The sequence below is a fragment of the Clupea harengus genome, chromosome 17 (assembly GCF_900700415.2).
Source record: "Clupea harengus chromosome 17, Ch_v2.0.2, whole genome shotgun sequence".
NCBI lineage: Eukaryota > Metazoa > Chordata > Actinopteri > Clupeiformes > Clupeidae > Clupea > Clupea harengus.
The window spans coordinates 9437361-9461862 of NC_045168.1; the positions used below are offsets into that span (position 1 = coordinate 9437361).

Sequence of the window (24502 nt, forward strand, 5' to 3'; positions counted from 1 at the left end):
GGCGCACCAGTGGCTAGCTAATCATTTGGAACATGTATAGATGGATCATAAAGAAAGTGTGTGTGTGGGAGGGGGGAGACCTGTCCATTGATGATGAGGGCTTTCAACTCGGAGGACTGCGATTGGCAGTGGAACGTAATATATATGGCTTAATATAAAGGACATTAAGCATCTAAGCGCTCCTTCATACATCTCGGCGGCGGCTGACAGTGCCGTCTGCCTCTGTAAAGCGCACCACCCCTTCCTACAATGGAAGGAGATAATAAAAGATAATGTGATTCTCCCCGCCGCTGAATAACGAGGCTCCACTGACACCGGATCAGCAGGGTGGGCGCTTTCACACCGCCGTCATTTGTCATCTCTCAATACCGGGCACCACCGAGAAAGGGGCTCGGCAGGACCTCTTCATTCATTCGGGGGGTGGGGGGGCACTGAATTGGGGTGGGTGGGGGGTGGGCATGAACTCTTCAACTTGGGGCCTGCCTTTTATGTGGCTAATGATGCTCAGGGTGCTAACGGAGCGAGGTGACAGGTCCCGATGACACCAGCGGATGAATAACCGGTGCCACCCTGTTCAGCAGGGAAACACAAAGATGCCGCTGGGCTGCGGATCTAAACGCTGCGCTTTTTTTTGGTTTCTGTTTCATCAGGGGCTTATTGTCTGACACAATATACATTTGCCTAAGATGCCACCGTATGCCATGTAAAGGTCAGATCTGATGGCAGATCATCACTCACCACTCATACAGTCACTGTAACTCATATTGCACAGTATAACTTTAACTGTGTATGTTTGCCAACTACCACTGGTGAATAGCATACCTTTTCTCCAGCTGCAGCTCCATCAGGCAAAAACAACATCTTAAAATACATCTCATGAATACTATTTAAAATAGTGGATGAGATTATTAGTGGGTATGCACTGCTGTAGAGAGGCTGACATGTGTGTGTGCATGTATGCGTGTGTGTGTGTGTGTGTGTGTGTGTGTGTGTGTGTGTGTGGGTTGCACATCTCAGCTCTCTTACCTGTCTGAGAGAGCCCTCAGGGGACTGGGGATGGGATGGAGGCAGGAAACCCAGGTCCTGAAGGTGCTTCTGGAGTGACTGGCTGAGCTCTGCCTCCTCCATTTTGAGTTTCCTGTTGGCATCAGGGGGCAGAGCCTTGGCTCTGTAGGGCGGCACACATAAACACTGGTCAAACACGTATACAATGTATACAATACATAGTATTTTACTGAATATTCAAAATTGTTATTTATGATTGTTCCCTTGTACTCCTGTACTATTTTATATGCATATTTATTTAATTTTTTTAAATGTATTTCTTTATTTTATTTTTCAATGTATTAACTATTCATTGTACCCTCGGCACCATTGTAAATGAGGGTCTTATTCCTCGATGTGTTTTCCGAGGCTTAAATAAATCAATCAATCAATCAGGTACACAGACAATGGCTTCAAACATGAAGCTCAACCTTTCAAGCGAATGTGTAAATTGTACTTCTGCAGTGTCCTGGCTGAAGACTGGATGTCATATGAAAACACATCCACATAAAAAAAGGTCCAGGGCTAGACAACTGATTCTATGATTATTTAGCTTTGATGGTCATCATGTCATATACTCATATGACCTCTCTTGCCCAGGACACACAATGTGGTCTTCGTGACAATCTACAATATTGCCTTCAACAGCTTTCAGGGTCATTCTATCACCATCACTATCATCACACTTGTCAACGGTCCCCTGAAAGCCCATTGTCATTATCTCACCCATCTTCTACCATCATCAACACCATTACTGTCAGCCTCAAGATGGCCTGTCGCGACCAGTCACCTGGAAGTGCCGGGCAAGTCTGCAAAGGACGCCTCCAGATGTCGGAGGGGAATCTTGGGCAGCTTGGCCAGTTCCTTGGTGATCACCTGTTGGGTGGTGTCGTCCTGCCACGTGTAACCTACAGAGACACAGGATGTGTTACTCAACACAGCGCAGACTTAATTACCTTCATTCCCTGCCTTCAGGGGCTAACGTGTGGGCGCTATCGACTTGAAGCCTCTAGTGCATCACACACTTGGGTGAATTCGACGCAGGTCGAGACTAGCAACTGACACTCGAACAAACAGGCTTTTCCTTGCTAAGATTAGCCACGCAACGCTTCAGTGGATTTCATTAAATTTTGACTTTGTGAAAACATGTGGGTAGGTGGTTGGGTGGGTGGAAAACATCTGTATATTTTGTTTACGTCCAAACTTATGTTACATCTATATCTTGACACTACTCTAAAAGTTTAGTCTCTAAAGTCAATGCTTTGCACAGGATTTTTTTTGCAGAATACTTCCTGCATTCCACTGTCTCCTTAACATGCCACTGAATGAGTCCATAATGAAAAAGGGAAAAAAGCTTTGTATGGTAAACTGTAGCTGCTCACGGGATTGTTTCCCTCCTCGCATTGCTTTGAGATTCCAATACTCAGATGGCGGGTTGCCGTGGCAGCGCATGCCGATCGGTATCTGCCCAGGAACGCTACCGGTGCCCCTGGCCCACTCGAAGACGCTGGCATGCTTTAGAGTGAGGCCCAGAGCAAAGAGGAGAGAGTGGAGATTTGCCCAGAAAGATGCCCCTTCATCATGTAGCCATCCAGCGTCTCTGCCATATATCACTGAGCTGGAGGATACAAACATGGAAGCGTATTAACCAGGGGCCTCAAGGAGGCATCCCGGCCATTCCAGCATATTACTATTAATGGGGTATTCAGGGATGAGAAATACTTCAAATACATTTCTATCTGGTGAGAGAGGAGAGGTCACGGCTCCTGGTTCAAGAAGAACAGAAGGAATGCTGTCAATCAGGGGGGGGGAGCGTTCTCGTGGCAACAGCCGCGAAACATGAGAGATGGACGCGACCTCATTAGCCCGCTACGTCACCCGCGCGCCCGCCCGATGCTAATGCATTTGCACGGCGGCCAGATGAGGGCTTCCGAATGATCTCAATCTCATCAGCGACGTGTCCCGTGACACTGAGTCGAACCCATCTGAGAGGTTTTCAGCCTGGAAGAGCGGCAGCCTGCAGCTCCACCATGATCACAATGCTCTTCCTCCTGTGCTATAGAATGCCAGCTCCACCATGATCACAATGCTCTTCCTCCTGTGCTATAGAATGCCAGCTTTGGGGCCTTTGGGCCAGTGGTTCAGAACTGAGATAAGGGTGGGTAAGTGGGGGACTCCATAAAAGCCTCAACGTGAGATATGTGCAGGTAACTGTAGTCTGGCAAACAGGATCAGTGTAGATATGAATATAGCACGTCTCTGCTTGGGAGAGAAGAAGGGTCTCCGAACCAGCAGTCTCTGACTGGCAACGCAAAAGCCCCCCCCCCCCCTTTCCCAGCTTTCTGCTCCATTCACACTGTTGCTCTGCCGTCAAGCAGCTCGGGTTGATGACAGGAGAATGAGGGGAGAACGAGGGGACGGGGGAAAGAGACGAAAGAGGAGGAGGAGGAGGAGGAGGAAGAGGGGGCTAAGAAGAAGATTATACTGCTGCTATGCCTGGGAGAGACCCGTGAATAAACAGATAAATAAATAAACGAAGGGAGCGAGTGAGAGGCTCGGGCCCCCTCCATGTTTTACCGTACATGGCCGGGTGGTGTTCACTTCAATCCCCCCGACATCGCCTCTGCTGTTGCAAAGACGGTTAATATCATGCAAATATGGCTATGGACCTGCATAACCTCACACTGCTCATACACACCACACACACACACACACACAGATCATAAATACACAAACACACACAAACAGACATACACACACTATGAAAGGGCAGCATCCGTCTCCCTAAGCAGGGGTCTGGCTTGTTAAAAATGGGATGGTGTCTCCGGTAATGTGCCTCTGTTAATTAGCGGCTCGCCATTAACAGCGGCACTTTGAAGCTGTAAAGAGACATTTCTGCCCGCTCCATGTTCTCTCACTCTGACTGACAGAGAGAGAGAGAGAGAGAGAGAAAGAGAGAGAGAGAGATAAAGCGAGAGAGAGAGAGAGACAGAGGGGGAATGGTGAAGGGTAACAAGCAGACAGAGAAGTGCTAGAAACTTCTCAATATTCAGAGTCCATTAAATCATGGTCTGTGGCTGCTCTGCTGTGTTTCATCTTGTTTTTTTGAAATGCAGATGCCGTCTGCCTTGTCTGATGGTTTTGTCCTGACCGATGTGAAAGGTGGGTGAGTGAATCATTTAACCACATAATTAAGTCCCCTTGTTGAAAATAATATATTGCGGAGCGGGACAATAAAGCATTACCCTGTCCATATAAGCACATGTTGGCTCAATGAGGAGCCAGGGGGGATGCAGTGCGGAAATGAGAGGCAGCTCTATACTTTGAGGGAAAACTCATTACATCAAAATTAAAACTCAAGGCTTTAATATGTGAGATGTCTAGAAATTTCTACAAGAACTCCACAAAATATAAATCTGGTCACAGTTACGAGTTACGAGTTTTCAATCTTTTTTCATGTTCTCCAAACAGACAAACAAATATAAAAGCATTTCATTTACAACATACACACACGTTGGCATGGCATCTCTCTTGACATGCTCTGAAGCATTATGCCTCCCACACGCCGCCTGCGTTTGACCTTCAGATTGCGGTGCAAAACAAGCTACGGCGCGCATCTCACCGGAGCTTTGCGCTGCTGCTGCGGTGAGCTGGGGTGGGCAGGCGGTACGTCAAACATCTGTTTAGCACCGGCATGTGTGTGTGTGTGTGTGTGTGTGTGTGTGTGTGCACGCGTGTGTGAGAGAAAACTCGGGCTCCGGAGAGGTCCTCCGGCAAAGATGGCACCATGGCTGGTTGTCTTTTTTCCCCTCTTTTGTTCGACTCTTCTGAAAACAAAGCAGTTCTTTTTTTTTGGGTGTTTGGTTACAACTTGCGAGGAGACAGAGACAATCATTTGATATTCATTTTAGTGTTGTTGGGAAGGGTGGTGGGGGGTGGCGGTGGGGATTCACTCACAGACAGTTCTGTGTTGGTGGATGACAAGCCATTTTAGGTAAATCTCCTTCAGGAGGGGGGATAAATGGCACCATTTCACTGAAATGAGTGGTTATGTCTTGTTTTGTTTTGTGTTTTATTTTGTTTTGTTTTGTTTCGTTTGGTTTCCTGTAGTGTATGTTTGCTAGTGGATCGTCACTCGTCTTCATAGGGAAGTTATGTTGTATGTAGTTAACACAGGGGGCATCTTGTAAGGGCACACATGTTAATGCCATGTTATTGGAGATCCCTGTTGTGTAGGCACTGTTGCCATGGAGGAGCAGTTTTAGGCCAGATAGGATATTAAGCAGGCAGAATGAGAGAGCAATACAGCCAAGCATCTAAACAGAGACAGGCTGCACAGCGCATAGAAGTGGTCGAGGGGTGTGAATGCATATGGGTGTGTAAGCATTAATATGTATGAGTGTGTGTATGCATATTTCTATGGTACATCCATATGCGCAGAGTGTGCGCGCATGCTGTTGTCAAATGTGTGTGAGTGTGTGTGTGTGTCTGTCTGTCTCTGTGTGTGTGTGTGTGTGTGTGTGTGTGTAGCTTTGGCAACAGAGAATAGGGCACCGGTGCTGATGCCAGTTTCTTCTGAGAGATAACTAGAGGTGGGAGACAGGAGAGGTGCATTCTGGGACGATGCCAGAGCCAGTCAACAGGATCAGACAACGATAACAGCCCCACCATCTCTCTATGCATCACACTCTCAACACCCATACATCTCACTGTGTGTGTGTGTGTGTGTGTGTGTGTGTGTGTGTGTGTAGTCAGGCTGGCTCACTTTCCAAGCAAGGGTGGGTGACAGATAGAAAATAACTGAGCCTTCTGTCACGGAGAGAAGTCTTAGCAGAGTTCTGCTGTCGCGCTCACAACGCACATCTGTCCAAAAAGCCTCGGCCTGCCTCTCAGCCACCCTGCACACACTGAGGCAGGGATGGCATGGCAGAGAGATGGTGGGCGGCACAAAAGATCCTCATTCAGTGATGCCCTCTCCTTCTCTCTCTGTCCGCCTCTCTCTCTCTCCCTCTCTTTCTTTCTCTCTCTCTCTCTCTCTCCCCCTCTCCCTCCCTTACTCTCTCTCTCTCTCCCTCCCTCCCTCCCTCCCTCTCTCTCTCTCTCTCTCTCTCTCTCTCCCTCCCTTACTCTCTCTCTCTCCCTCCCTCTCTCTCTCTCTCTCTCCCTCTCTCTCATGCACTTACACAACACAAAGGTGGTCTGGAGAGTGCACCTTAAGCAGTGAGGCTGAAGTAATGTAGTGTGTTCTTGGTCAATGACCTTCCATCTCTCAAATGCACCCCCCCACACACACACGCGCATCCATCCACACACTCACGCACATGTGTACTCGCACAAACATGCAGGTGGTTGGAGGAGTAGACAATGATCACTGGTGCTGAAGTGATGGAGAGTGTGTTCCTGTCCACTGCTTATGTCTGTGTCTCTCACACATGCATATACACATATGCACACAAGAGTGTGTGCACCAACGCACACCCACACACGTACACACCCACACACACACACACACACACACACACACACACACACACACACACACACACACACACACACACACACACACACACACACACACACACACACACACACACACACTCACACACACACTCACACACACACATACACGCACACACGCGCGCGCGCTAGGCACGGATGCCTGTGGTGCTAATGCAGATGTCAGACTGGATTAGTCTTCTTCACTGGGCTTCAATGAGCACTCATCATCTACCTGAATCAAGGTGAATATACAATACTCCATCAGAGAGATGGAGGTGAGGAGAGAGAGAGAGAGAGAGAGAGAGAGAGAAAGGGAGAGAGAGAGAGAAAAGAAAGAAAGAGAACATGTCTATCCTATGGTCTATGAACATTGGCGTTGTTGTGGACACGTATACCCTCTGGCCAAGCAGTGCGGTTCTCAGTCAGGTGCGCCAACCAATCAGTCATACATGTACACGCTCAATAACACTGCAGCTGTGTGATGTGCCCTTCTATGTTTCCACAGGTCCAAATTCATTTTGATCACAGTGCAAATAGCTTGTCTAGTCCCATTCCCATCTGAAAACCCTTCAAGCACGGTTATTGACCTCAGCGCTATCCTATAGCCCTCATGTCATATCTCAATAATACAGAAACCATCCAGTGGAACTTTCATGAACACAGAGTTAGCAATATAGTTCAATTCACAACAGGGTGAAAAAAATGGCGAAATACTATTAAGTACTATATTTATTTGAGTTGATTGATACCTAATAGATACCTAATAATACATTCAACTATCATAAATGTAGATGTAATGGCATCTGACTTTTTCTTCAAGTCATCTCTATATAGTGGTTTGTTAAGATGTGTATTTGCATAGTGATATGGAGGGCTGATAAACTGCGGTTCCTGACGCCTGAACATGGCGCCGTGATCCCGTCTATGCGCCAGCGCAAGCTCTCAGCTCATCAACCTGACACAGAGGAGTCTTAAGAAGCACTTAAGAAGATTCTGCATCCTCATTAGTCCACCCTCTTTCGCTCCTTCTATCCATCTGTCCATCTCTCTCTGTCTCCCACTTGTTCGCCGACACACAGCCCCCTCCGCCTGCCCCCCCCTCCCTTTTTTGTCTCTCCATTTTCCATCCTCTTGTTCTCCCTCCTTTTTTTTTTTTAATTTGGTTGTTTTCTCTACCCCGTGTTCTTTTGCCCACTCATTTGGTGACATCTCCCCCATCTCTGTCTGTTGTTCCCGTTTGATTTCTCTCTCCCTCCCTCTCCCTCTCTCTCTCTCCCTCTCTCCCTCTCTCTCTCTCTCGTTGTCTCAGACAGCATCTACTTCCTCCATGGCAATCAAAGGCTGTCCCTCTGTAATAACCTTAAAACAATCACACACACTGGCGGATTTCAAGGTACTGGGGAGCAGACGCCTGATGATTGCGGAGCGGCGCAAATACAGCAGACATAATGGCGTTGTCAGCAGCGTCTAATGCGAAAGTCATTTGCGTGGCGGCAACGGCGCTTTGCACTCGAGGCGTGTCACAGAGGGAGACAAAAAAAAAGAACCTTATCACCGAATACTACAGGCATCCTCACAGTGTGAGTGTGTGTGTGTGTGTGTGTGTGTGTGTGTGTGTGTGTGAGTGTGTGTGTGTGAGGTTGGGGGGAGGGGTCCAAATGTGTTAGTGGAGACAAACAGAGAGAAAGCCTCTGTTTTCGAGTCAATGCCATTGATCTAATGACATTGGCGTTTGTGTGGTGGGCGAAAATGGCATGATTTCTTCGGCTACTCAGACGCAAGATAAAGGGGATTGCGAATCGATGCCATTGATGTCTTCTCTTTTCCGCTGCTAAATTTCAGTTGTGTGTGTCAGTGTGTGTGCACGTCTACACCTGTGTGTGTGTGTGTTTGTGTACGTGTGTGGGTTACAGTACAGCATTCTCAATCACCTCGTCTTAGCAGCGGCAGAGAGAGAGACATATTTCTGTGATGTCTGGGACATGACAGAAGCCTGCGGGGCTGATAAGAATAAAATGCGATGCAGTGATGGCTGCTGGAGATACATCCACAGATAACACAGCTTTGCACTCACTCACACTCTCTCTCTCTCTCTTTCTGCCTTTCTTTCTCTCTCTCTCTCTCTCTCTCTATTTCTCTCTGTCTCCCCATCAAAGTTTTCCCCACTCCCTTCGCTTCCCCTCCTCTCTCTGCCTCACCATTATCCTTCTCCCTCTTTCTGTCCCCTCTCTCTCTGTCAGACTGATTGAGACTGAGCAAGAGTGGATGGTCAAATGCAGCCTGAACCACTCACTTTACACCCACTTGAGGACCAAACGCTGGCATTTAGACCACCAGCCACCAGCCAAAGACCAGGAGAGAGACACACTAACAAACAGACAGTGAGACAAGGAGAGACAAACAAACACTTTACAAACCCAATGGAGCAGTGTACTGTAAAACACCATGGGAGTGACAGGGGGGGGCAACCCCAGCAGCAGAGAGGAGAGAGGTGGAGGAATTAAACACGGCCTCCCGCTCTCCTCTCATCCTCACGTCCTCTCCTCTCCTCTTCCTCCTCCTCCTGATCCCTCGCTCTTTATTTCGGCGAGGTAATTGGAATAAATCCGCCGTCTCGCAAAGCCTCTAATATTCATTACCATGTTGGTAATTTTCCCAAAGACGGCGGCGTATTTTTCATGGTTTTCAACTCGCATTTATGCCTGTTAGCAAAGATCAAGCTTTAGAGTAGCCTCTGACGCCAATTAAAAATAAGGGCCCCACAGCCCTGTCAGTGTGGCAGGTGGCTGCTGCCCCCTAGCTGCCGCTTGGTGGAACTGTCAAGCAAAGTGACATGACCACAGGTTGCCTTCACCTGTCACACCAGACTAAAGTGAAGGAGACATAAAAAAAAAGTCTTTCAAAGACTTTTTTGGATAATTTATTAATCATCCTCATTCAACTGTTATTAAAGTCATTTTACAGCTCAGTGATATAATGAAATAATACAAATAAAAACATTTTTAAAAGATTACTATTTTGACAGTGAATAAAAGCAGAGAAATTCTGATGGAAGCTCAGGTTGTCTCTAATCAGCTAATGAGCTTCCCTATCAACCATCCCCATCTCTCCTTATCACACACACACAGAAACACACACACACACACACACACACACACACACACACACACACACACAGTTCTAGTGCTTTGCTAGAGATGTAGACAGAGAGCGAGGGAGAGTTGAAGAGACAGAGAGAGCGAGACACAGTGAAAGGTGGTGACACCACAGACAGGTAAAGCATGCATGTGTCCCCAGCCTTGTGACTCTTGTGACTCAGAGAGCAAACCCAGGAGAGTGTGTGCGCGGGCGGGAGAGAGGTGGTGGTGGTGGTGGTGGTGGTGGTGGTGGTGGGGGGGGGGCTGGGGGTGCTTCGTCCACTGCAGTAATGTCATTCACGTCTGCGCTGAGACCTGAAAGCCCTTCCATCTCTCCTGCTCTCTCAGATGTCTCCCCCCCCCACCACTCTCTCTCTCTCTCTCTCCCAGCACTGCCGTGCCTGGATGAGTGCTACCTTTCATCATGGTCCCTTTCATCTCCCCCCCTCGTCTCGTCTCGTCAGGCAGCCGTGCAGTCGCACAATAGGGCCCCGGAGAAGGAGCTGCACGTCTGGATCAAATTGAGTCGTAATTCGGCCCCCTCAGCCCGAGATGAGTTGGGTCAGCCCTCCGGAGTGTTTGGTTCTGGGCCCTTGTGTACTTTGTTTCCGGGCCTCTGAGAGCACCCAGCCTGCCTGGTGCAGAGAAGTCCACTCATGTCCAGAGGGCCCTCCATATGTAATGGAAGAGTCTGATATGCAGACCATGCCCTTTTCTGCACGCCTGAAGTCTAAAGATTTTTGGTATACAACAGAATGGAATCTTCCAGAAATGTAAGGTGATATGTGATGGGGAGCCTTTCTTGTCAATGATTGATGTGTTTGTGCAGAGGTTTTTCTTCGAAACAACGAAGGAAATTTTTCCCTCACAAGAGGGTGGGTGATATTCAGAAAACAGAGACAGAAAACAGGTATGATGTTTTTTCCAACTCTTTCTACAAAGCTGCCTTGCTTTGTATACGGCTGAATAGATAGCTTTCATAAGGGAGACAAAAAAAAGAGAAGATAACAGGTGGTGTGTCTAAGTGGTTAGGTGGTTAGGTGTATTCATAAAGAAAGTAAAAATGTTCCCTCAACAGACCTAAGCACCTGAACTTCTGGAACCCATTTCCAACATGTTTCAAGGATGTCTGAGAGAGCCTTAAAAAGCCCATAAAAGCTCTGGAGTAAATTGCGATGGGGACAGCTGGGTTATTTGGTTACAATCACCGCTGTGACCTGCACACTAACACACCAAAAAGAACACAGAGTCTCTCAGAGGAATGGAGGGAGGATTCACTCCAAATAGTTTTATTCCTCACTGCAGTTCCACACATTTCATGTTCGTTTCAATGAGCCAGACAGAGAAAAATGGCCGTCACCCTATCTCCCTGTCCACACTCCACCATGCATGTCCTCAAATATACGACAAACGTGTAGTGGTGGCTCGACGTGATGCAACGACAAACGTGTAGTGGTGGCTCGATGTGATGCGATGACAAACGTGTAGTGGTGGCTCGACGTGATGCGACGACAAACGTGTAGAGGTGGCTCGACGTGATGCGATGACAAACGTGTAGTGGTGGCTCGACGTGATGCGATGACAAACGTGTAGAGGTGGCTCGACGTGATGTGATGGCCCCCAGTGCCTCTAAGGTCACAACCTGGCTACTCTCTGCAGTGATTAGCTCTGTGAAGCTATGCTGAGCCCAGGCTGAACTGATGACTAGCAGTGTAGCAAGGAGTCCACCTCATCCCTCTCAGACCAGCCTAGCCTGCCCTCACCTTGACTCGCCCCCCGGTTTCCTAACCCCCCCCCCCCTACACACACACACACACGCACACACACACACACACACTGACCCTCTCCAACGAGCCAATTAGATGGCGTGCACTTATCGAGCGGGCAGGCGGGGGTGGGGTGGGGGGCTATGTCTAACGCAATTACCCAGGCGGTGGTGCGCTCGCTCATTTGGAAAATTAGCACAGGAGAACCTGCTGTATGAGCACCAGTCAATTAGGTGCCGACTGTACCCGCTTGGGCTCTGTACCGCGACGAGAGACGTGGGAGTTGGAGTACCGGCTCCTCTGTGGCTCCAGTCCGTAGCCCCCGGGGGGTGGGGGGGGGGGGGGCGGGGGGCCACACTGGAGGGCCAAGAGAGGCTCTGCGCTCCACATTTTCCTCTGGAGTTCAGAGAGTGATCATGACCTTCACAGGGTGAAGAAGAAGCTAAACCAATTCAGCTGTACACACAAGCCACAGGGACGACGACGACGACATTTCAGGAGAGGAGGAAATATAAACGAGCATTGGAACAAAAAATCTGAAAGTTCAAACTCTGAAGGGTACAGCTTAGACCGTGAGACATAGAGATACTTCCAGGGGTCAAAACAGAATGAGAGCCTGAAACTCAATCAAGTAAAGTGCAAGATAAACAAGCATATAGACAGAAGAAGACAGACAGGGCAGGCAGGCCAACAGCCTGATATACAGATCAATGAGAAGAAAGGCAGACAGACAGAGTGGATATATATTCAGACCGATAGATTTAGATGGACAGACAGAGAGATTGAGAGATATACATCTAATCAGATTAACAGACAGAGAGATTGAGAGATATACATCTAATCAGATGGACAGACAGACAAGCAGGTGGACCATACCTCTGTGGGCCAACTTCTGGAGAATGGTCCTGAGCTGGCGGAGGACAGTGGGAGAGACGTCATAGGAGAACGCCTCGGTCACTGGGAAGGCCTGGCACCTCCCAAACACAGCGTCTGCAGCAAGACCACACACACACACACACACACACACACACACACACACACACACACACACACACACAGAGAGAGAGAGAGAGAGGGAGAGATTAAATCAAAGCATTTTTAACAAAACCGAGGGTGCATGTTGGTGCCTTTGCCAAAAATGGCACTCAGGTCAAATTAGCACCACTGGTAGTAAAATGAAGCACACAGGTTAAATCCCAACAACCTTTTCTGTACAGATGAATGATTCTGTGGGGAGGTTCTTTGTTCAGACCTCAGTCCCAGACATGTGAGAAAGGAACATCTGTGTCCTTCTGTGGCCTCTGGAAAGGACTCGGGCTGTTTGCGCTAGTGACAGTTTTTCTTGTAAACCTCAAGATGTTGTTTGGGGTGCTAATAGCCGTTGGGGGGTTAGCAGCTGTTTTCTCTCCTTTATTCCTCCCCTGCTCTCTCCCGCTTTCATTCTTTTTTTTCCCTTTTTTTGACAGCGCTCAGATAAGCGTTTGGCCATCAGCACACACCTCTTATCGGAGCCTGCTTATCAACCCCATCACCGGGGCCTCTGCTCCACTTGATAGGGCGTTGCTAGGCAACCCAAGCTGAGGCTCCTATCGGCTTCATAATTCAGCAGCTATCTGGGGTTGGAGGAGCTGGAGAATGCTGGGAGATTCGGCCCTGGCTCCTGGAGAATATAAATGACCCGAGAGCTGTTGTTATTTTTTGGGTGACATTGTTCTTATTGTTCTTTTCTCTTTCCTTCCTTCTTTTCTTTCTTTTTAGTCTCTTGAAGGGAGGAGCAGAGATTCATTTTCAGTTTTACTCACAAATGAACGATGCAAAACAGAGCACAGAGAATTTGTCTCGCAGAAACGTGGCTTGCAGATGTAGCCAGTTAGTATTTGGTTAACTGCCTATAACCTGCTGAATCTCTCTGAGGTTGTCCTCAGGCAGACCTCACTGCACGCACGCACACACACACACACACACACACAGTTTAGTAGGGTTCAGCTCAATGTTTCTCCCTTTTGAAACAGTATGTTTTTTCCTCGCCATTTTCACCATCAGCTTCCACTTCCAAGCTGTAGGCATCAACCATGTTTTCTATATAACGCTCACTGTTAATGGCACTATCAGTGGAATTGGACCGAATCTGAAGCTGAACCACTGACGCTTCAGTGGGAGTTGAAAAGCAACGTTCCCACAACCCTTATGGCGAATGGCGGCGATAATCACTTCCGCAGATAATAATAATAACCTCCCACAGTGGGCACAGTGGCAGCAGGGACACGCCACACCTCTAGCTCTGCACTGCTGGTAATTACAGGTTAGCTACATAGACCCGTTTGGACCTGCGACTGCACTCCATAGTCATATTGAAGAAGCTGCTAAATTGTAGGGGAAAGCCATGGCGCGCAATACAGCGCCTCGTCTTGGAAACATGACAGCCTTGAAAATGTCTTCAATTTCCATACATAAATATGCACACCTTTATGACACATACATCAGGCAGGGGTGTGTGGGATGTTTTCCGAAGGAACACCGAGACACAACAGCCGGGTCCCCGCGGTTAATTGCTAGTGATTGCGCATATAGAAAATTGAGTTATTACTTTCACCATTAAGGGGGCTGATCATTATTTGTGTGTTCTGAACACATGACTGCGTTGCTCTGCTTTCGGCCTCCCAAGACCAGACATTAGGTTTTAATTACAGGCCCGTCTTTCCTGTCTCCTAGGGAACATCATCTGCATGCTGATTGCAACTGTTGTAATCAGAACCATAATCGGGTGTCACATAATCAGCATGGTTCAAATGAGCTTTTTTTTTTTTTTCTTCCAGTTTTATCAACAGCTAATGCTGGCTCTCCTGTTGGGTTGTTGTTACGCTACGGCGGCGCAGTGCGTTAGCTGTCCACTCACCCTGCATGGGGCCATGGAGACGAACCCTGAGAGTTCACCAAGGAGTGAGGCGAGTGAGAAGAGAAACTTTTATGTGAAATAAAGAATAAAAAGAGGAACTTCGATGTAATTTCTGGACAGCGGATGCGCGGGAGGGGTGGGGAGAAACAGCTAGGCGGGCAAGAGGGTGTGACGACTTAACAGCAGAGCCGAGCCGAGCCGTCGCAATTTAGTCCTGCCAACACCCTGAGATATGGAGAGCAATCTACTGATGGAGAACTATATGGGGGAGGAGAGAGAGAGAGAGGTGAGAAAGGGAGGGATGGAGACAGTAGAGAGAGAGCGATTGTGAGAGAAAGAGAGAGAATGTAAAGGGGAGGCAGTGACCATGGAGAAGGAAAGTGAAAGGACAGATATGAAAAGGACAGGCTAGAGTAGCACCAGAGAGAAAAAGAAAGAGCAAGAGCAGATAAGGACAATCAAAGTTAAGAGAAGACTACAAAGGGGGGGCGGGGGGGGCAGAGAGAGCAGGATGTCAAAGACAGCAAAGAGAATGAGCAGACAAGAGGGAGAACATTTGAGATAAAGACAAAGAGAAAAGGAGGGAGAGAGGGAGGGAGAAGAGGAGAGATGGAGGGAGAGAGAAGAGTGTGTGTGTGTCTGTGAGAGAGAAAGACACACGGAGATGGGGATGGCCATAAAGCCAAAGACTAAATCGGTTTATCAGCGACTAACCCTCCTGCTCCACTCTTTGTGCTCTCGTCAAGTCATATCAGGAGCCTTTCAAACATCTCATGCTCTCCTGTCATACCTTCCACAGAAATCTTGTGCACACGACCCCTTTGTAGCACCACGCCGCTCCACGCAGCACCGAACCCCCCTCCCCCCCTTACATAAGCGTCGCCGTGGTGACATAACCACCGGCAGGGCGGTCGTCTCCCAGACTGTTTCCATGGCGACCGTTGCAACCGTTGACAATCGTTTATCCTGCAGCCGCTGCCAGAAATAAGAACATTTTAATTACAGTGATTACGCTCAAATATAGATCCACGTTGTGCTTTTTTCAGTACAGTCCACAAACATGACGAGGCTCACATAGTAGACATGATGGAGGGAAAATCTGAAAGGTAGACAGCACAGGCACCATAAGGTCTCCAGGAGAGAGAGAAAAAACAGCTTTCGGGCAGGTTTAGAGATGCGCATTTTTCACTGGTGTTTATGCCATGCCTCCAATTCCTTTCTTTCTTACTCAGTCAGCAGAATGGAATAATGAGAAGAGCCCAGGCAGGATTCAATAGGATGAAACGGCAACAGGGATCAACACAGTGTAATTACAATGTGACCTTCTGATATATAGGCTGAGGGTGATGGCTACGGCAATTCTCTCCAGTCTGACATACTACTGAATCTTGTTAAAAGCACAGGAATGGTTTTACAAGACAGCCGTTGTAGGGACCGCACGTTCCAGAATACGTCATTCGATTCAGATGTACGGCTTTAAGCTTCTGCTTGTTTGGTAAAGCTGATTGAAGCCTTTACTAGTTATGGCAACAGCAATGTGTCAATTTGAATTGAATTCATAAAAACACGCAGACCCCTGAATAGTTTTAAGCATCTTTAAAATGTATTAAAAAGTGAATACATGAAAGAAAAGTCAGAGTTTTGCACATTCTGTTTGAACCGGCCTTCACCACCTTTCAGCGCTACATAATTCACTGTAAATTTCTCAATAGCATTAGAAGCAGTACAAGAGAGAATCTCAATGCACTCCCAGTGAAATGATTAGTCTCAGTCCCCCACAACATAAATGTGTCATTAGTGAGATTCAGAATCATTATTCATCTTGTGTCATCTTATATGTGGCTTATTTCTCAGAAAAGGATCTTCCTTCTTTCCTTTTCACATTCCCGTCAATCTCCCTTAACAAGCTTCATTGAGGCTGCAGCTGTTTTGCTATGCATGCCCAGCACGATGCCTTGGAAACATAAGCACTAAACACACAAATGCCGCGCTCGTGAGATGATTCATGTTGGGTTATCTGGATGTGGCTGCAGTGAGGCCTTCTCTCCACAAGATGGAGACTGGATTAGGCAAAAAAAAATGGACATAGAAAAATGGCAGGTAATGGATACTGCTGACAGATTCATCTCTTTCCTCTGCTTCATCTTGAGGGTCTGAGGTACATTCAGTGACCCCTGGTTGACTCCTTTAAAGTACAATCGACAGAGCTAAATATGGCACTGACATTGATCCGTTCCTAAGAGCTGTTAATCAAGAAGCTCAATAAGTCGATACTTCGACTATGTCGACAGAGATTTGCATCTACGACCTAAACCATGTAGGCTCTGAAATATGTCCTATATTGGCATCTGAAATGTGAAAGATGAATCGGGTTGGTCACATCCGTAAGGTCTGTGCTTTTACAGGTGCACAAAAGAGCCTTCATTATTCCACAAAACAATTTAAGGTCAGGAAAGACCCCTGAGGGTTGAGAGTGAGTTTAATAATTGCTATGAATCAGACAATGGATAAAGAAAAGCCGACAAGTCTCTTGGAATTAAAGCCTGGTGTTGCTAAATGGATCTGTGCTTTCACAACACAGAGGAGGTGAAAATGTCCAGAAATATCCGGTGCGTCTCCTCACCTCGCCTCCCTCGGAGCCGAGAAGCCATCTGTGGAGGTGTGAGCGGCGCCACCAGTTATTTTTAACTGCTAGATTCTAAACGTCCACGTTTCCTCTTCTGTGGGAAGTGTGACACACTCCAACAACGAGTGTGTGTGTGTGTTTTTTCCCCCTTAATAGCGCTCTTTTGGTCTATTTCTTAGTCTTTAAATATTTTAGAATTAAATCATGATATGCCGTTTGTAATCTCTGAGATGTCAGGTGTTGACAGCGAAACAGGTATGCTTGAGCAAGCCCAGCTAAGTGACAGTGCCAAAGGGGAGACCCACTTGGGTGCCACCCAAAGATTCACATGGTTTGATGAGCCAAAGGTCTGTCTGACTTATTATTTTTTTTGTTTCGTTTTTTATACAGTGTTTCCCAACCTGGATTTCCTTTAGAGGATGACATTGTTCCCCCTCTTCTCACTCTCTCTCTTTTTTTTTTGAGGAACAAATAAGAGGGAGCTGTCTGTGGCGTGGCAGTGAGGGGGTTGGCAGGCAGACGGAATCAGCAGGTCTGCTGCGCCCTGTTTGTCTGCTCTGGGCCTCTCCTGTCTGAGACTCCTCAGATCTTGGAGGTAAATATGGTCTCCCCATTTAGCGTTTCAGCCTGGCGTGCACATGACAGAGGAGCAGGAGGGGGGAGAGGCTCTGTTGTGTTGTCCTTTTTTCTTCTTTCTATTTCAAAGGAAAATGTTTACAAGCCCAAGCTGTGAGATCATCGGCATCAGAGCGGGAAAATACTTTTTTCGAGAAGACAGACGCAAGGAAAAAGGAACGAGGCAGGAAGAGAAATCTCCTAATCCCTATTCTCCAACACAATAGGACACATCGCGTCGATTCCACCGCTATGTCTCAGTGGCTACGCCCCCGGGTGTTAATACCCGCAGATAAGCCCATGCCTCGGAGAGCGCAACGGACGCGTCTGCGAAGAAGAACAAACGCGCAGCACACCTTCAAACTGATGCAAGAACATGGGCTGCACCCCCAGGTCTGTCTCCCAGATGCCCGCTCAAAAAATCCCCCCCCCCCCCCCCTCCTCTGTGTCTAACCTCCACAGGGGGGCTAAAAAAAAGACTATTAAGGCTTGTGGGAATTAATTGATGTATTCTTTCTTTTTTTCCCATAAAGGGAACAATAACACAAGCAATTAAGGAAATCAATTGACCATGAGAGGTACGATATTATGAACAGTTCCCTGTCTAATTATGTTCCAACTGCTTTCTTTTGTTTGCTCGCTTTTGTGCGAGTCGATAAGCACAGTGTGAATCAGCTAGCCTTAATACTGAGCTCTAACTTTTAGAGACACTGCTGTTCTAGATGACTGTCTTGATTGACTCCTACGTTCAGGTGTTCAGATGTGCATGCAGGCCTTTGTACTGTCTACATCAGAGTACAAAAAAGGGGAACGGTATACCAACACATTTCATTTATCGACTGAAGAACCGATCGATGAATGAATGAGCCAGCCCCATCATAAATACACATGTAATGAACACACACACACACACACACACACACACACACACACACACACATTCCTAAATAACCTCCATGTTTGTAATCAATACTTTAATATTAAATATTTTACTGCTATGTATTTTTTACTACATTTGTAATAGATATTTTTGTCTCTTTGTTAAAATAGCCGGAGCAGGAGAGCAGTGAGTGGACACTAAACCAAGTGAATTATAACCTTGGCAGGATCAATAGGCAGAGATGAAAGCATTGCCATTTCCATTCAGCCTCTATTTGTGGAAAGAGTAATGGACCATAGTGAGTAATAAAGAGTCCTGAAAAACAGACATACATTAGAGAGAGAGAGAGACAGACAGACAGACAGGCAGGCAGACAGACAGACAGACGTACGTACGTACACATACATACATACATACATACATACATACATACATACATACATACATACATACATACATACATACATAGACAGGCGGATCTAGAGAGAGAGAGAGAGAGAGACAGACAGACAGACAGACAGACAGACAGACAGAGAGAAGAGAATGTAGGGCCATTATAGAATAATGAATACTTAAAAAGCCTAGACGAGTAGTTAAAATCAGTTTGAAAGAAACCCTTGAAAAGAAGTTTAATCGCGGTAAATCACTATCCTGTGCCGGCTAAAGCACTTTGCTGTACTCTACCACGGCAGCCACCACAGCCCTGGGGACATGGAAGGACACCAATAAAACCAAAGCGCTACACCGTTACAGACTTCTGCGTGACAGAGTTAAGAGAGGGATGTTATTCAAAGGGTGCTTGGTCATGCTCAATAAATCTCCTGCATTAACTGGCAGTAAACATGACAGACTGGCCTGCTTCTGACACGGGCATTAAAAAAACATCAACAAGGGGGAAGAATTCTAGAGGTCAATGAGGTCAGAGGTCAATGAAGCAATGTTGAATTTGATTCAGTGCAAACTTTCACCCATACAGTAGGCCTGCCATCTCGTCCACAGGAGCCAGAGGCCACGCGGACGGACGGAAATAAGAGAGAGCAGCATCATCCTCTGGTGACAAAGTATCTTAAGGACGCTTAGGAGGAGCAGAAAACAGAAGCATGAGTCAGACGGCATTTCTAAACGCTGCGGCGCCCTCCATTGTCAGGAAGTGTGCCGACATCATCATGATGCAGGGGCGGCGGTTCTGCTTTCTCCCGAGAGGAGCGCTTCCTGACGTTCCCATGGGGATTCGTCTGACGGTAGCTCCCAGAATTACCATTAGCGGAAAAGCGGAGACAGAGGGAAAATGTCAAGCGACAAACAAGCGTATCTGTTTGTGGGCGCCGTGCATCCTAAGACATCTTTCACAGTATCTCCTGAGCAAATGACAGGAAAGGTCAGGCAACAGTGATAGGAAGGAGCTTGCATACAAACACAGCCCTGTCACATTCGCGAAGGATGCTTAATATGAGATTTTGCACACAGGCTCTTTAATCCTTAATAGAGTCGCACACTTTTAAAGCAAACATATCAGAACTAAGAGGTACAGCTGAGGGGATCTGATGTCTGAAATAAGACATCTTTCACAGAATCTTCTGAGCAAATGACAGGAAAGGTCAGGCACTTATAATAGGAAAGCGCTTGCATACAAAGACACAGCCCTGTCACATTCGCGAAGGATGCTTAATATGAGATTTCGCACACAGGCTCTTTAATCCTTTATAGAGCTGCACACTTTTAAAGCAAACATATCAGAATTAAGAGGGACAATTGAGGGGATCTGATGTCTGAAAGATACATTTCCTGCTTTCTGTTTTGTATCAGCTAGGGGTGCTTATAACCATGTATTTACATTCTTATTACATGACTGAGAAACACACCGCATGCTCCCTTCATCCAAAGCACCCACTTAGTTCATGCTCAGTATATGGCAGATGGAGGAGCAGACATCTCAACCAAATCTCACAAGATCCCCAGGCATGTACACCATTACCTACACCGTTTACAAAATAGACCAACTCTACTAAATGAACCTGCATCATTTTCACTGCCGGTACAAACCTCTTCACACCAGCAGATTTGGGGCAGGGTGGACGTGAGAGGACAATTGACTGCCGGCTGCTTCACGCCTCAAAAACAGAAGCGCTGGGTAGTGAATGGGAGTGGGCAGCCAAAAAGGGCCACTGGCATGTGGGCAGGCCGTACTGCCAGGGAGCGGGGGCTGCCGAGTGTTATATGAGTTTGGTTATTATCAAACACAACAGGGGGGCCGTGGCGGCACAAGATTAAAATGTCTGTAAATAAAAACGGGAAGTTCGCCGGTGATGAGATAGAGGTGGGACGAGTCTCGGTCCTCTCACAGAGCATTTATAAACATGCAGGCAACGCACTACCCTTTCCCTGACGCTGCTAGCGGCGGCCATACTGCCACACTGGCAGGGTTTCTCTGAGCCCTGTTTAATAGTGGTGAGGTAGGATGAGTGGAGTCTGAGCCTTCATGAACCTAATTGTATGATTAGAGCGTCAAGGGAAAATATGTCTGTTTTCTTTCTTTCTTTCTTTCATTCAGAGGAATAGAGTACTGTGAAAAAAAAAAGATGAAGCTGTATTGAGAGGTAACCATGGAAACAGCGAGTGGCACTAAAAGGTATAGGTTTCTGTCCTGGTCCAAGGACACTGGGCTGGTATAACTGATGACACAATGCCAAGGATGTTTAAGGAAGAATATCTATGATGAAAATATCTTTTCAAATTTTCCTACCAATTTCTTTTCTTGACAAAGTGGTTATTAGTGTCAATATGTGTATATATGTGTATGTGTTTGTGTTTGTGTGAGTGTGTCCCTTTTTTGTGTACAATTTTGAGACTGAGGCTGATGGATGAGAGGCTGTGACACTTTTAATAACTAAAGAACAGCCCGTCAGGAACTAGTAGTTCAAGCAGCAGAACACGCAAACAGGCACACACACACACACACACACACACTTTATGAAGTATGCCCATTGACAGTCATAAACAAGCTTTGATTGCCTTATTAAGTCCTAAATAGTCATCATTCTACTGTGACAGCCCTGCGGACAGATATGTCAATAAAGCTGGCATGAAACGATGCTCTGTGAATGTGGCTTTCTCCCCCAAGGAGGGCTATGAAAAACCATTATCGTCTCTCTGGCTGAGGGCAAAGAGAGCCCTAATATCCAATGCAGTCGCATCTGATGCACTCCGTGATTTCAGCTCGAGTCGCTTTGATTTACTCTGGTTATTTGGTTGCTGGACTGAACCAGGGATCTGCCTAACCTGTGGCCGATCCCTGGGCTATCAGAGCCAACCCATCAGAACCCACGCAAACCCATCAGCAGGCCCATTTCATCAGCCAGGTCCCAGTATCAGCCCCTTCCATCTCCAAAGCCATCTCCCTGACCTGAGTAATCTCTATGGATGAGTCAATTTTCCATTCATCTCCTATTCAATCTTCCAGCAACTTAATCCAACTGCAGACTTCATTACCCACCAACCCTCTTTGAAGTCTTTGTGACCTGGGTGGTATCAAGATCATGACATTTGTGTTCCTTCAGCATTCTTACAATGCGAACACAAGTCTAATCGCAAGAGAAAACCTTTCATGAATACCCGGGCAAGTGTACTAAAAACCTATAATTTTCAGTTTAAACTACCCAGACATTTTTTTTAATTGAATTTCATTCCATAGTCTCCACTGTATAAATGGTATGCCAATGAACATTATTCTTAGAAACATCTAATACCTGTGTAAAAACACACGTTAGTCATGAGAACACTGAAAAAAAAATTCTGTTTGTTTGTTGTTGCAACATCAGTTGCACATGAATGAAGAGTGTTAAATCAACACATAATTAAATTTCCATTTCACTGCTTCTAGAAGAAGACACATTCTGAATAAGTCAAGCAGCAACATTCAGATGCACTCATTGCTGTAGATAATGGAACAATGGAACCACCGACGTCTTAAGCATTGTCAATACTGACGTACTCATGGTGGGAATAACGTGTAGAACATTTCAAAGCAAAACATATAGACTAAGCCCATGTCTGAAATTGTATTGGTATCTGAGAACAACTAACATCAACAAACATATATATATATACACACATTGGCAACACTATATCTAAGCTTGGTTATTTCAATGTTCTTGCAAAGGCTGATGGGTATAATTTAACAAAGAAGTGGTGGCAGCAAGGTTCTCCAGAGACCTCATATACTAATTTACCTTTCTGGTTGTGAATTTACTTTGTTGCTTTAAAATTATCTTACATAATTGAATTGGATCAGGAGAACATTGTGTCTGAATGAGTTGGTTCAACACAATAATGTTATGTTTTAATGAGAAATAAGACCAGTTTGTGTTACACAGCATAAAGTGTTCACAATCATTTACAATCTGGAAGATAAGCAGAACTCAATAAGGGGCGTACATTTGTGTTGGCCAAGGGTTGCTACTGCCACGGTAAAGGATTGTGTTGTATACTATCAGAAAAAAATCTTTTAACCACTGCCAACCTATGAAATCATAAGATCTGACCACCCACGTTAAAGTTCTGGTAAACTACCCCCCGGAATTGAATTGCCTGAGAACAGAGCTTCAGTCCTGCTTTGCTTTTACCTAAATATGCATATTTCAGTATACACAGAGAAAACAAATAACGAATCTACTCATGCCATTCAAATTACACAACAAACTAATCTTGCACTACTCTCAATCATCTAGACATTGGATGGATTGTTGTTTATTGCAATGAATAAAATAAAATAAAACAATACAAATAACAACATTGTCGCTGAGGCACTCCACAGATTATGCTTTCAGAGCAAGTTTCACCACAATAGCAGCTTATTTATCAAAAGAGACACAAAATAGTCTAATTTATATAGCACCTCGAATGAAAGCCTTTCCACACCCTTGCAAAACACAGATGCTTTCAGACACTTCAAAGACCTGTTAATCACAAAAAAACAGGCATATTTGACAGTTTCTGGTTTCTGCCATGAAGTTGGACTGAAGTTACATATTTATGAAGTTACGAGTGTATTTATGAGTGTATTTGATATACTAAAGTTATTACTGGTATGCTCTCATAAGGTTTTTTTTTTTCAATGTACTTAAATGTGGTAACAGTAACAGTGAGTCATGATGGAGGGCTGTCTTATTAATCAGTCTTTTATGATCAGATTTTTTTTATTTTCAACTAAACCATCCCAACTCAGGTCAGTACAATGTCAAGATAAGACAATGGTGAGAGGGGTGGGGGTTGATGATGTCATAATGATGTTATGGACAGGTAACCTTAGAGACAAGATTCTTTTTCTGACCTGAAACAGTTTCAACTTCATTTCATATCTAAACTATGAGGAGGGAAGACATGAACTTTGTTTTGGGCTTACTTTACTGCGCAGTAATGTGTTGTGGCTCCACTGACACACTCGTAGCCACACACAGATACAGCAAGAAGAGGAAGCCGAAAAGGGCTGAGTTCGCTGAAGGCTCTGGCGACGTCATCTCTCTCACGGACACTTCTCAGATGAAAACCATCTCTGATTCAGCGGTTCATGGCCCTTCTGTCACCACGGTGATAAGCTCCGAGGCCTCTCTGACCTCAGCGTCAGTGAGTGCCAGGTTTAGCCTGACTGCTGACGCCTGGCCTCACCAGCCCCTGCAGCAAACCAAATTTGAACCTTGGATATCTTTTGAGGACATGGAGACCTACCCAGCTGACTCAACGTGGCCTTATTTCCCATGGCAGATGCAGCCACCCAGCGACCCTCCGATAGTCTCCACCATGTGGGGAGATCTGGACAGGGTAAGACCCAAACAGTGTAATGACAGAAGCCACACTGCTTCTATTTGAATAGCTAAAGATGGATTTGTGTCACACATTGTTTAATTTAATCTTTTCCAGTTCAAAACAGAGAAACAGCTGGCTGACCAAAAGAAAACAGGCAAACTGAGCCAGAAGAAAGCAGAGGACAAAAGATGAGCAACAGCAAAACTCAAATATATTCTTATATTTTTATGAAATTAG

At 46.2% G+C, this 24502-nt stretch overlaps 1 protein-coding gene across 1 annotated transcript in view; it reads right to left on the minus strand.

Annotated features, from left to right (window-relative positions):
* ptprn2 (protein tyrosine phosphatase receptor type N2) overlaps positions 1–24502 on the minus strand; it is a 177143-nt gene that overhangs the window by 132027 nt on the left and 20614 nt on the right. The window contains 3 exon segments of the mRNA XM_031584363.1: positions 1027–1168; positions 1835–1952; positions 12323–12436. Of these exon segments, the coding sequence (XP_031440223.1) occupies positions 1027–1168; positions 1835–1952; positions 12323–12436 (374 nt within the window).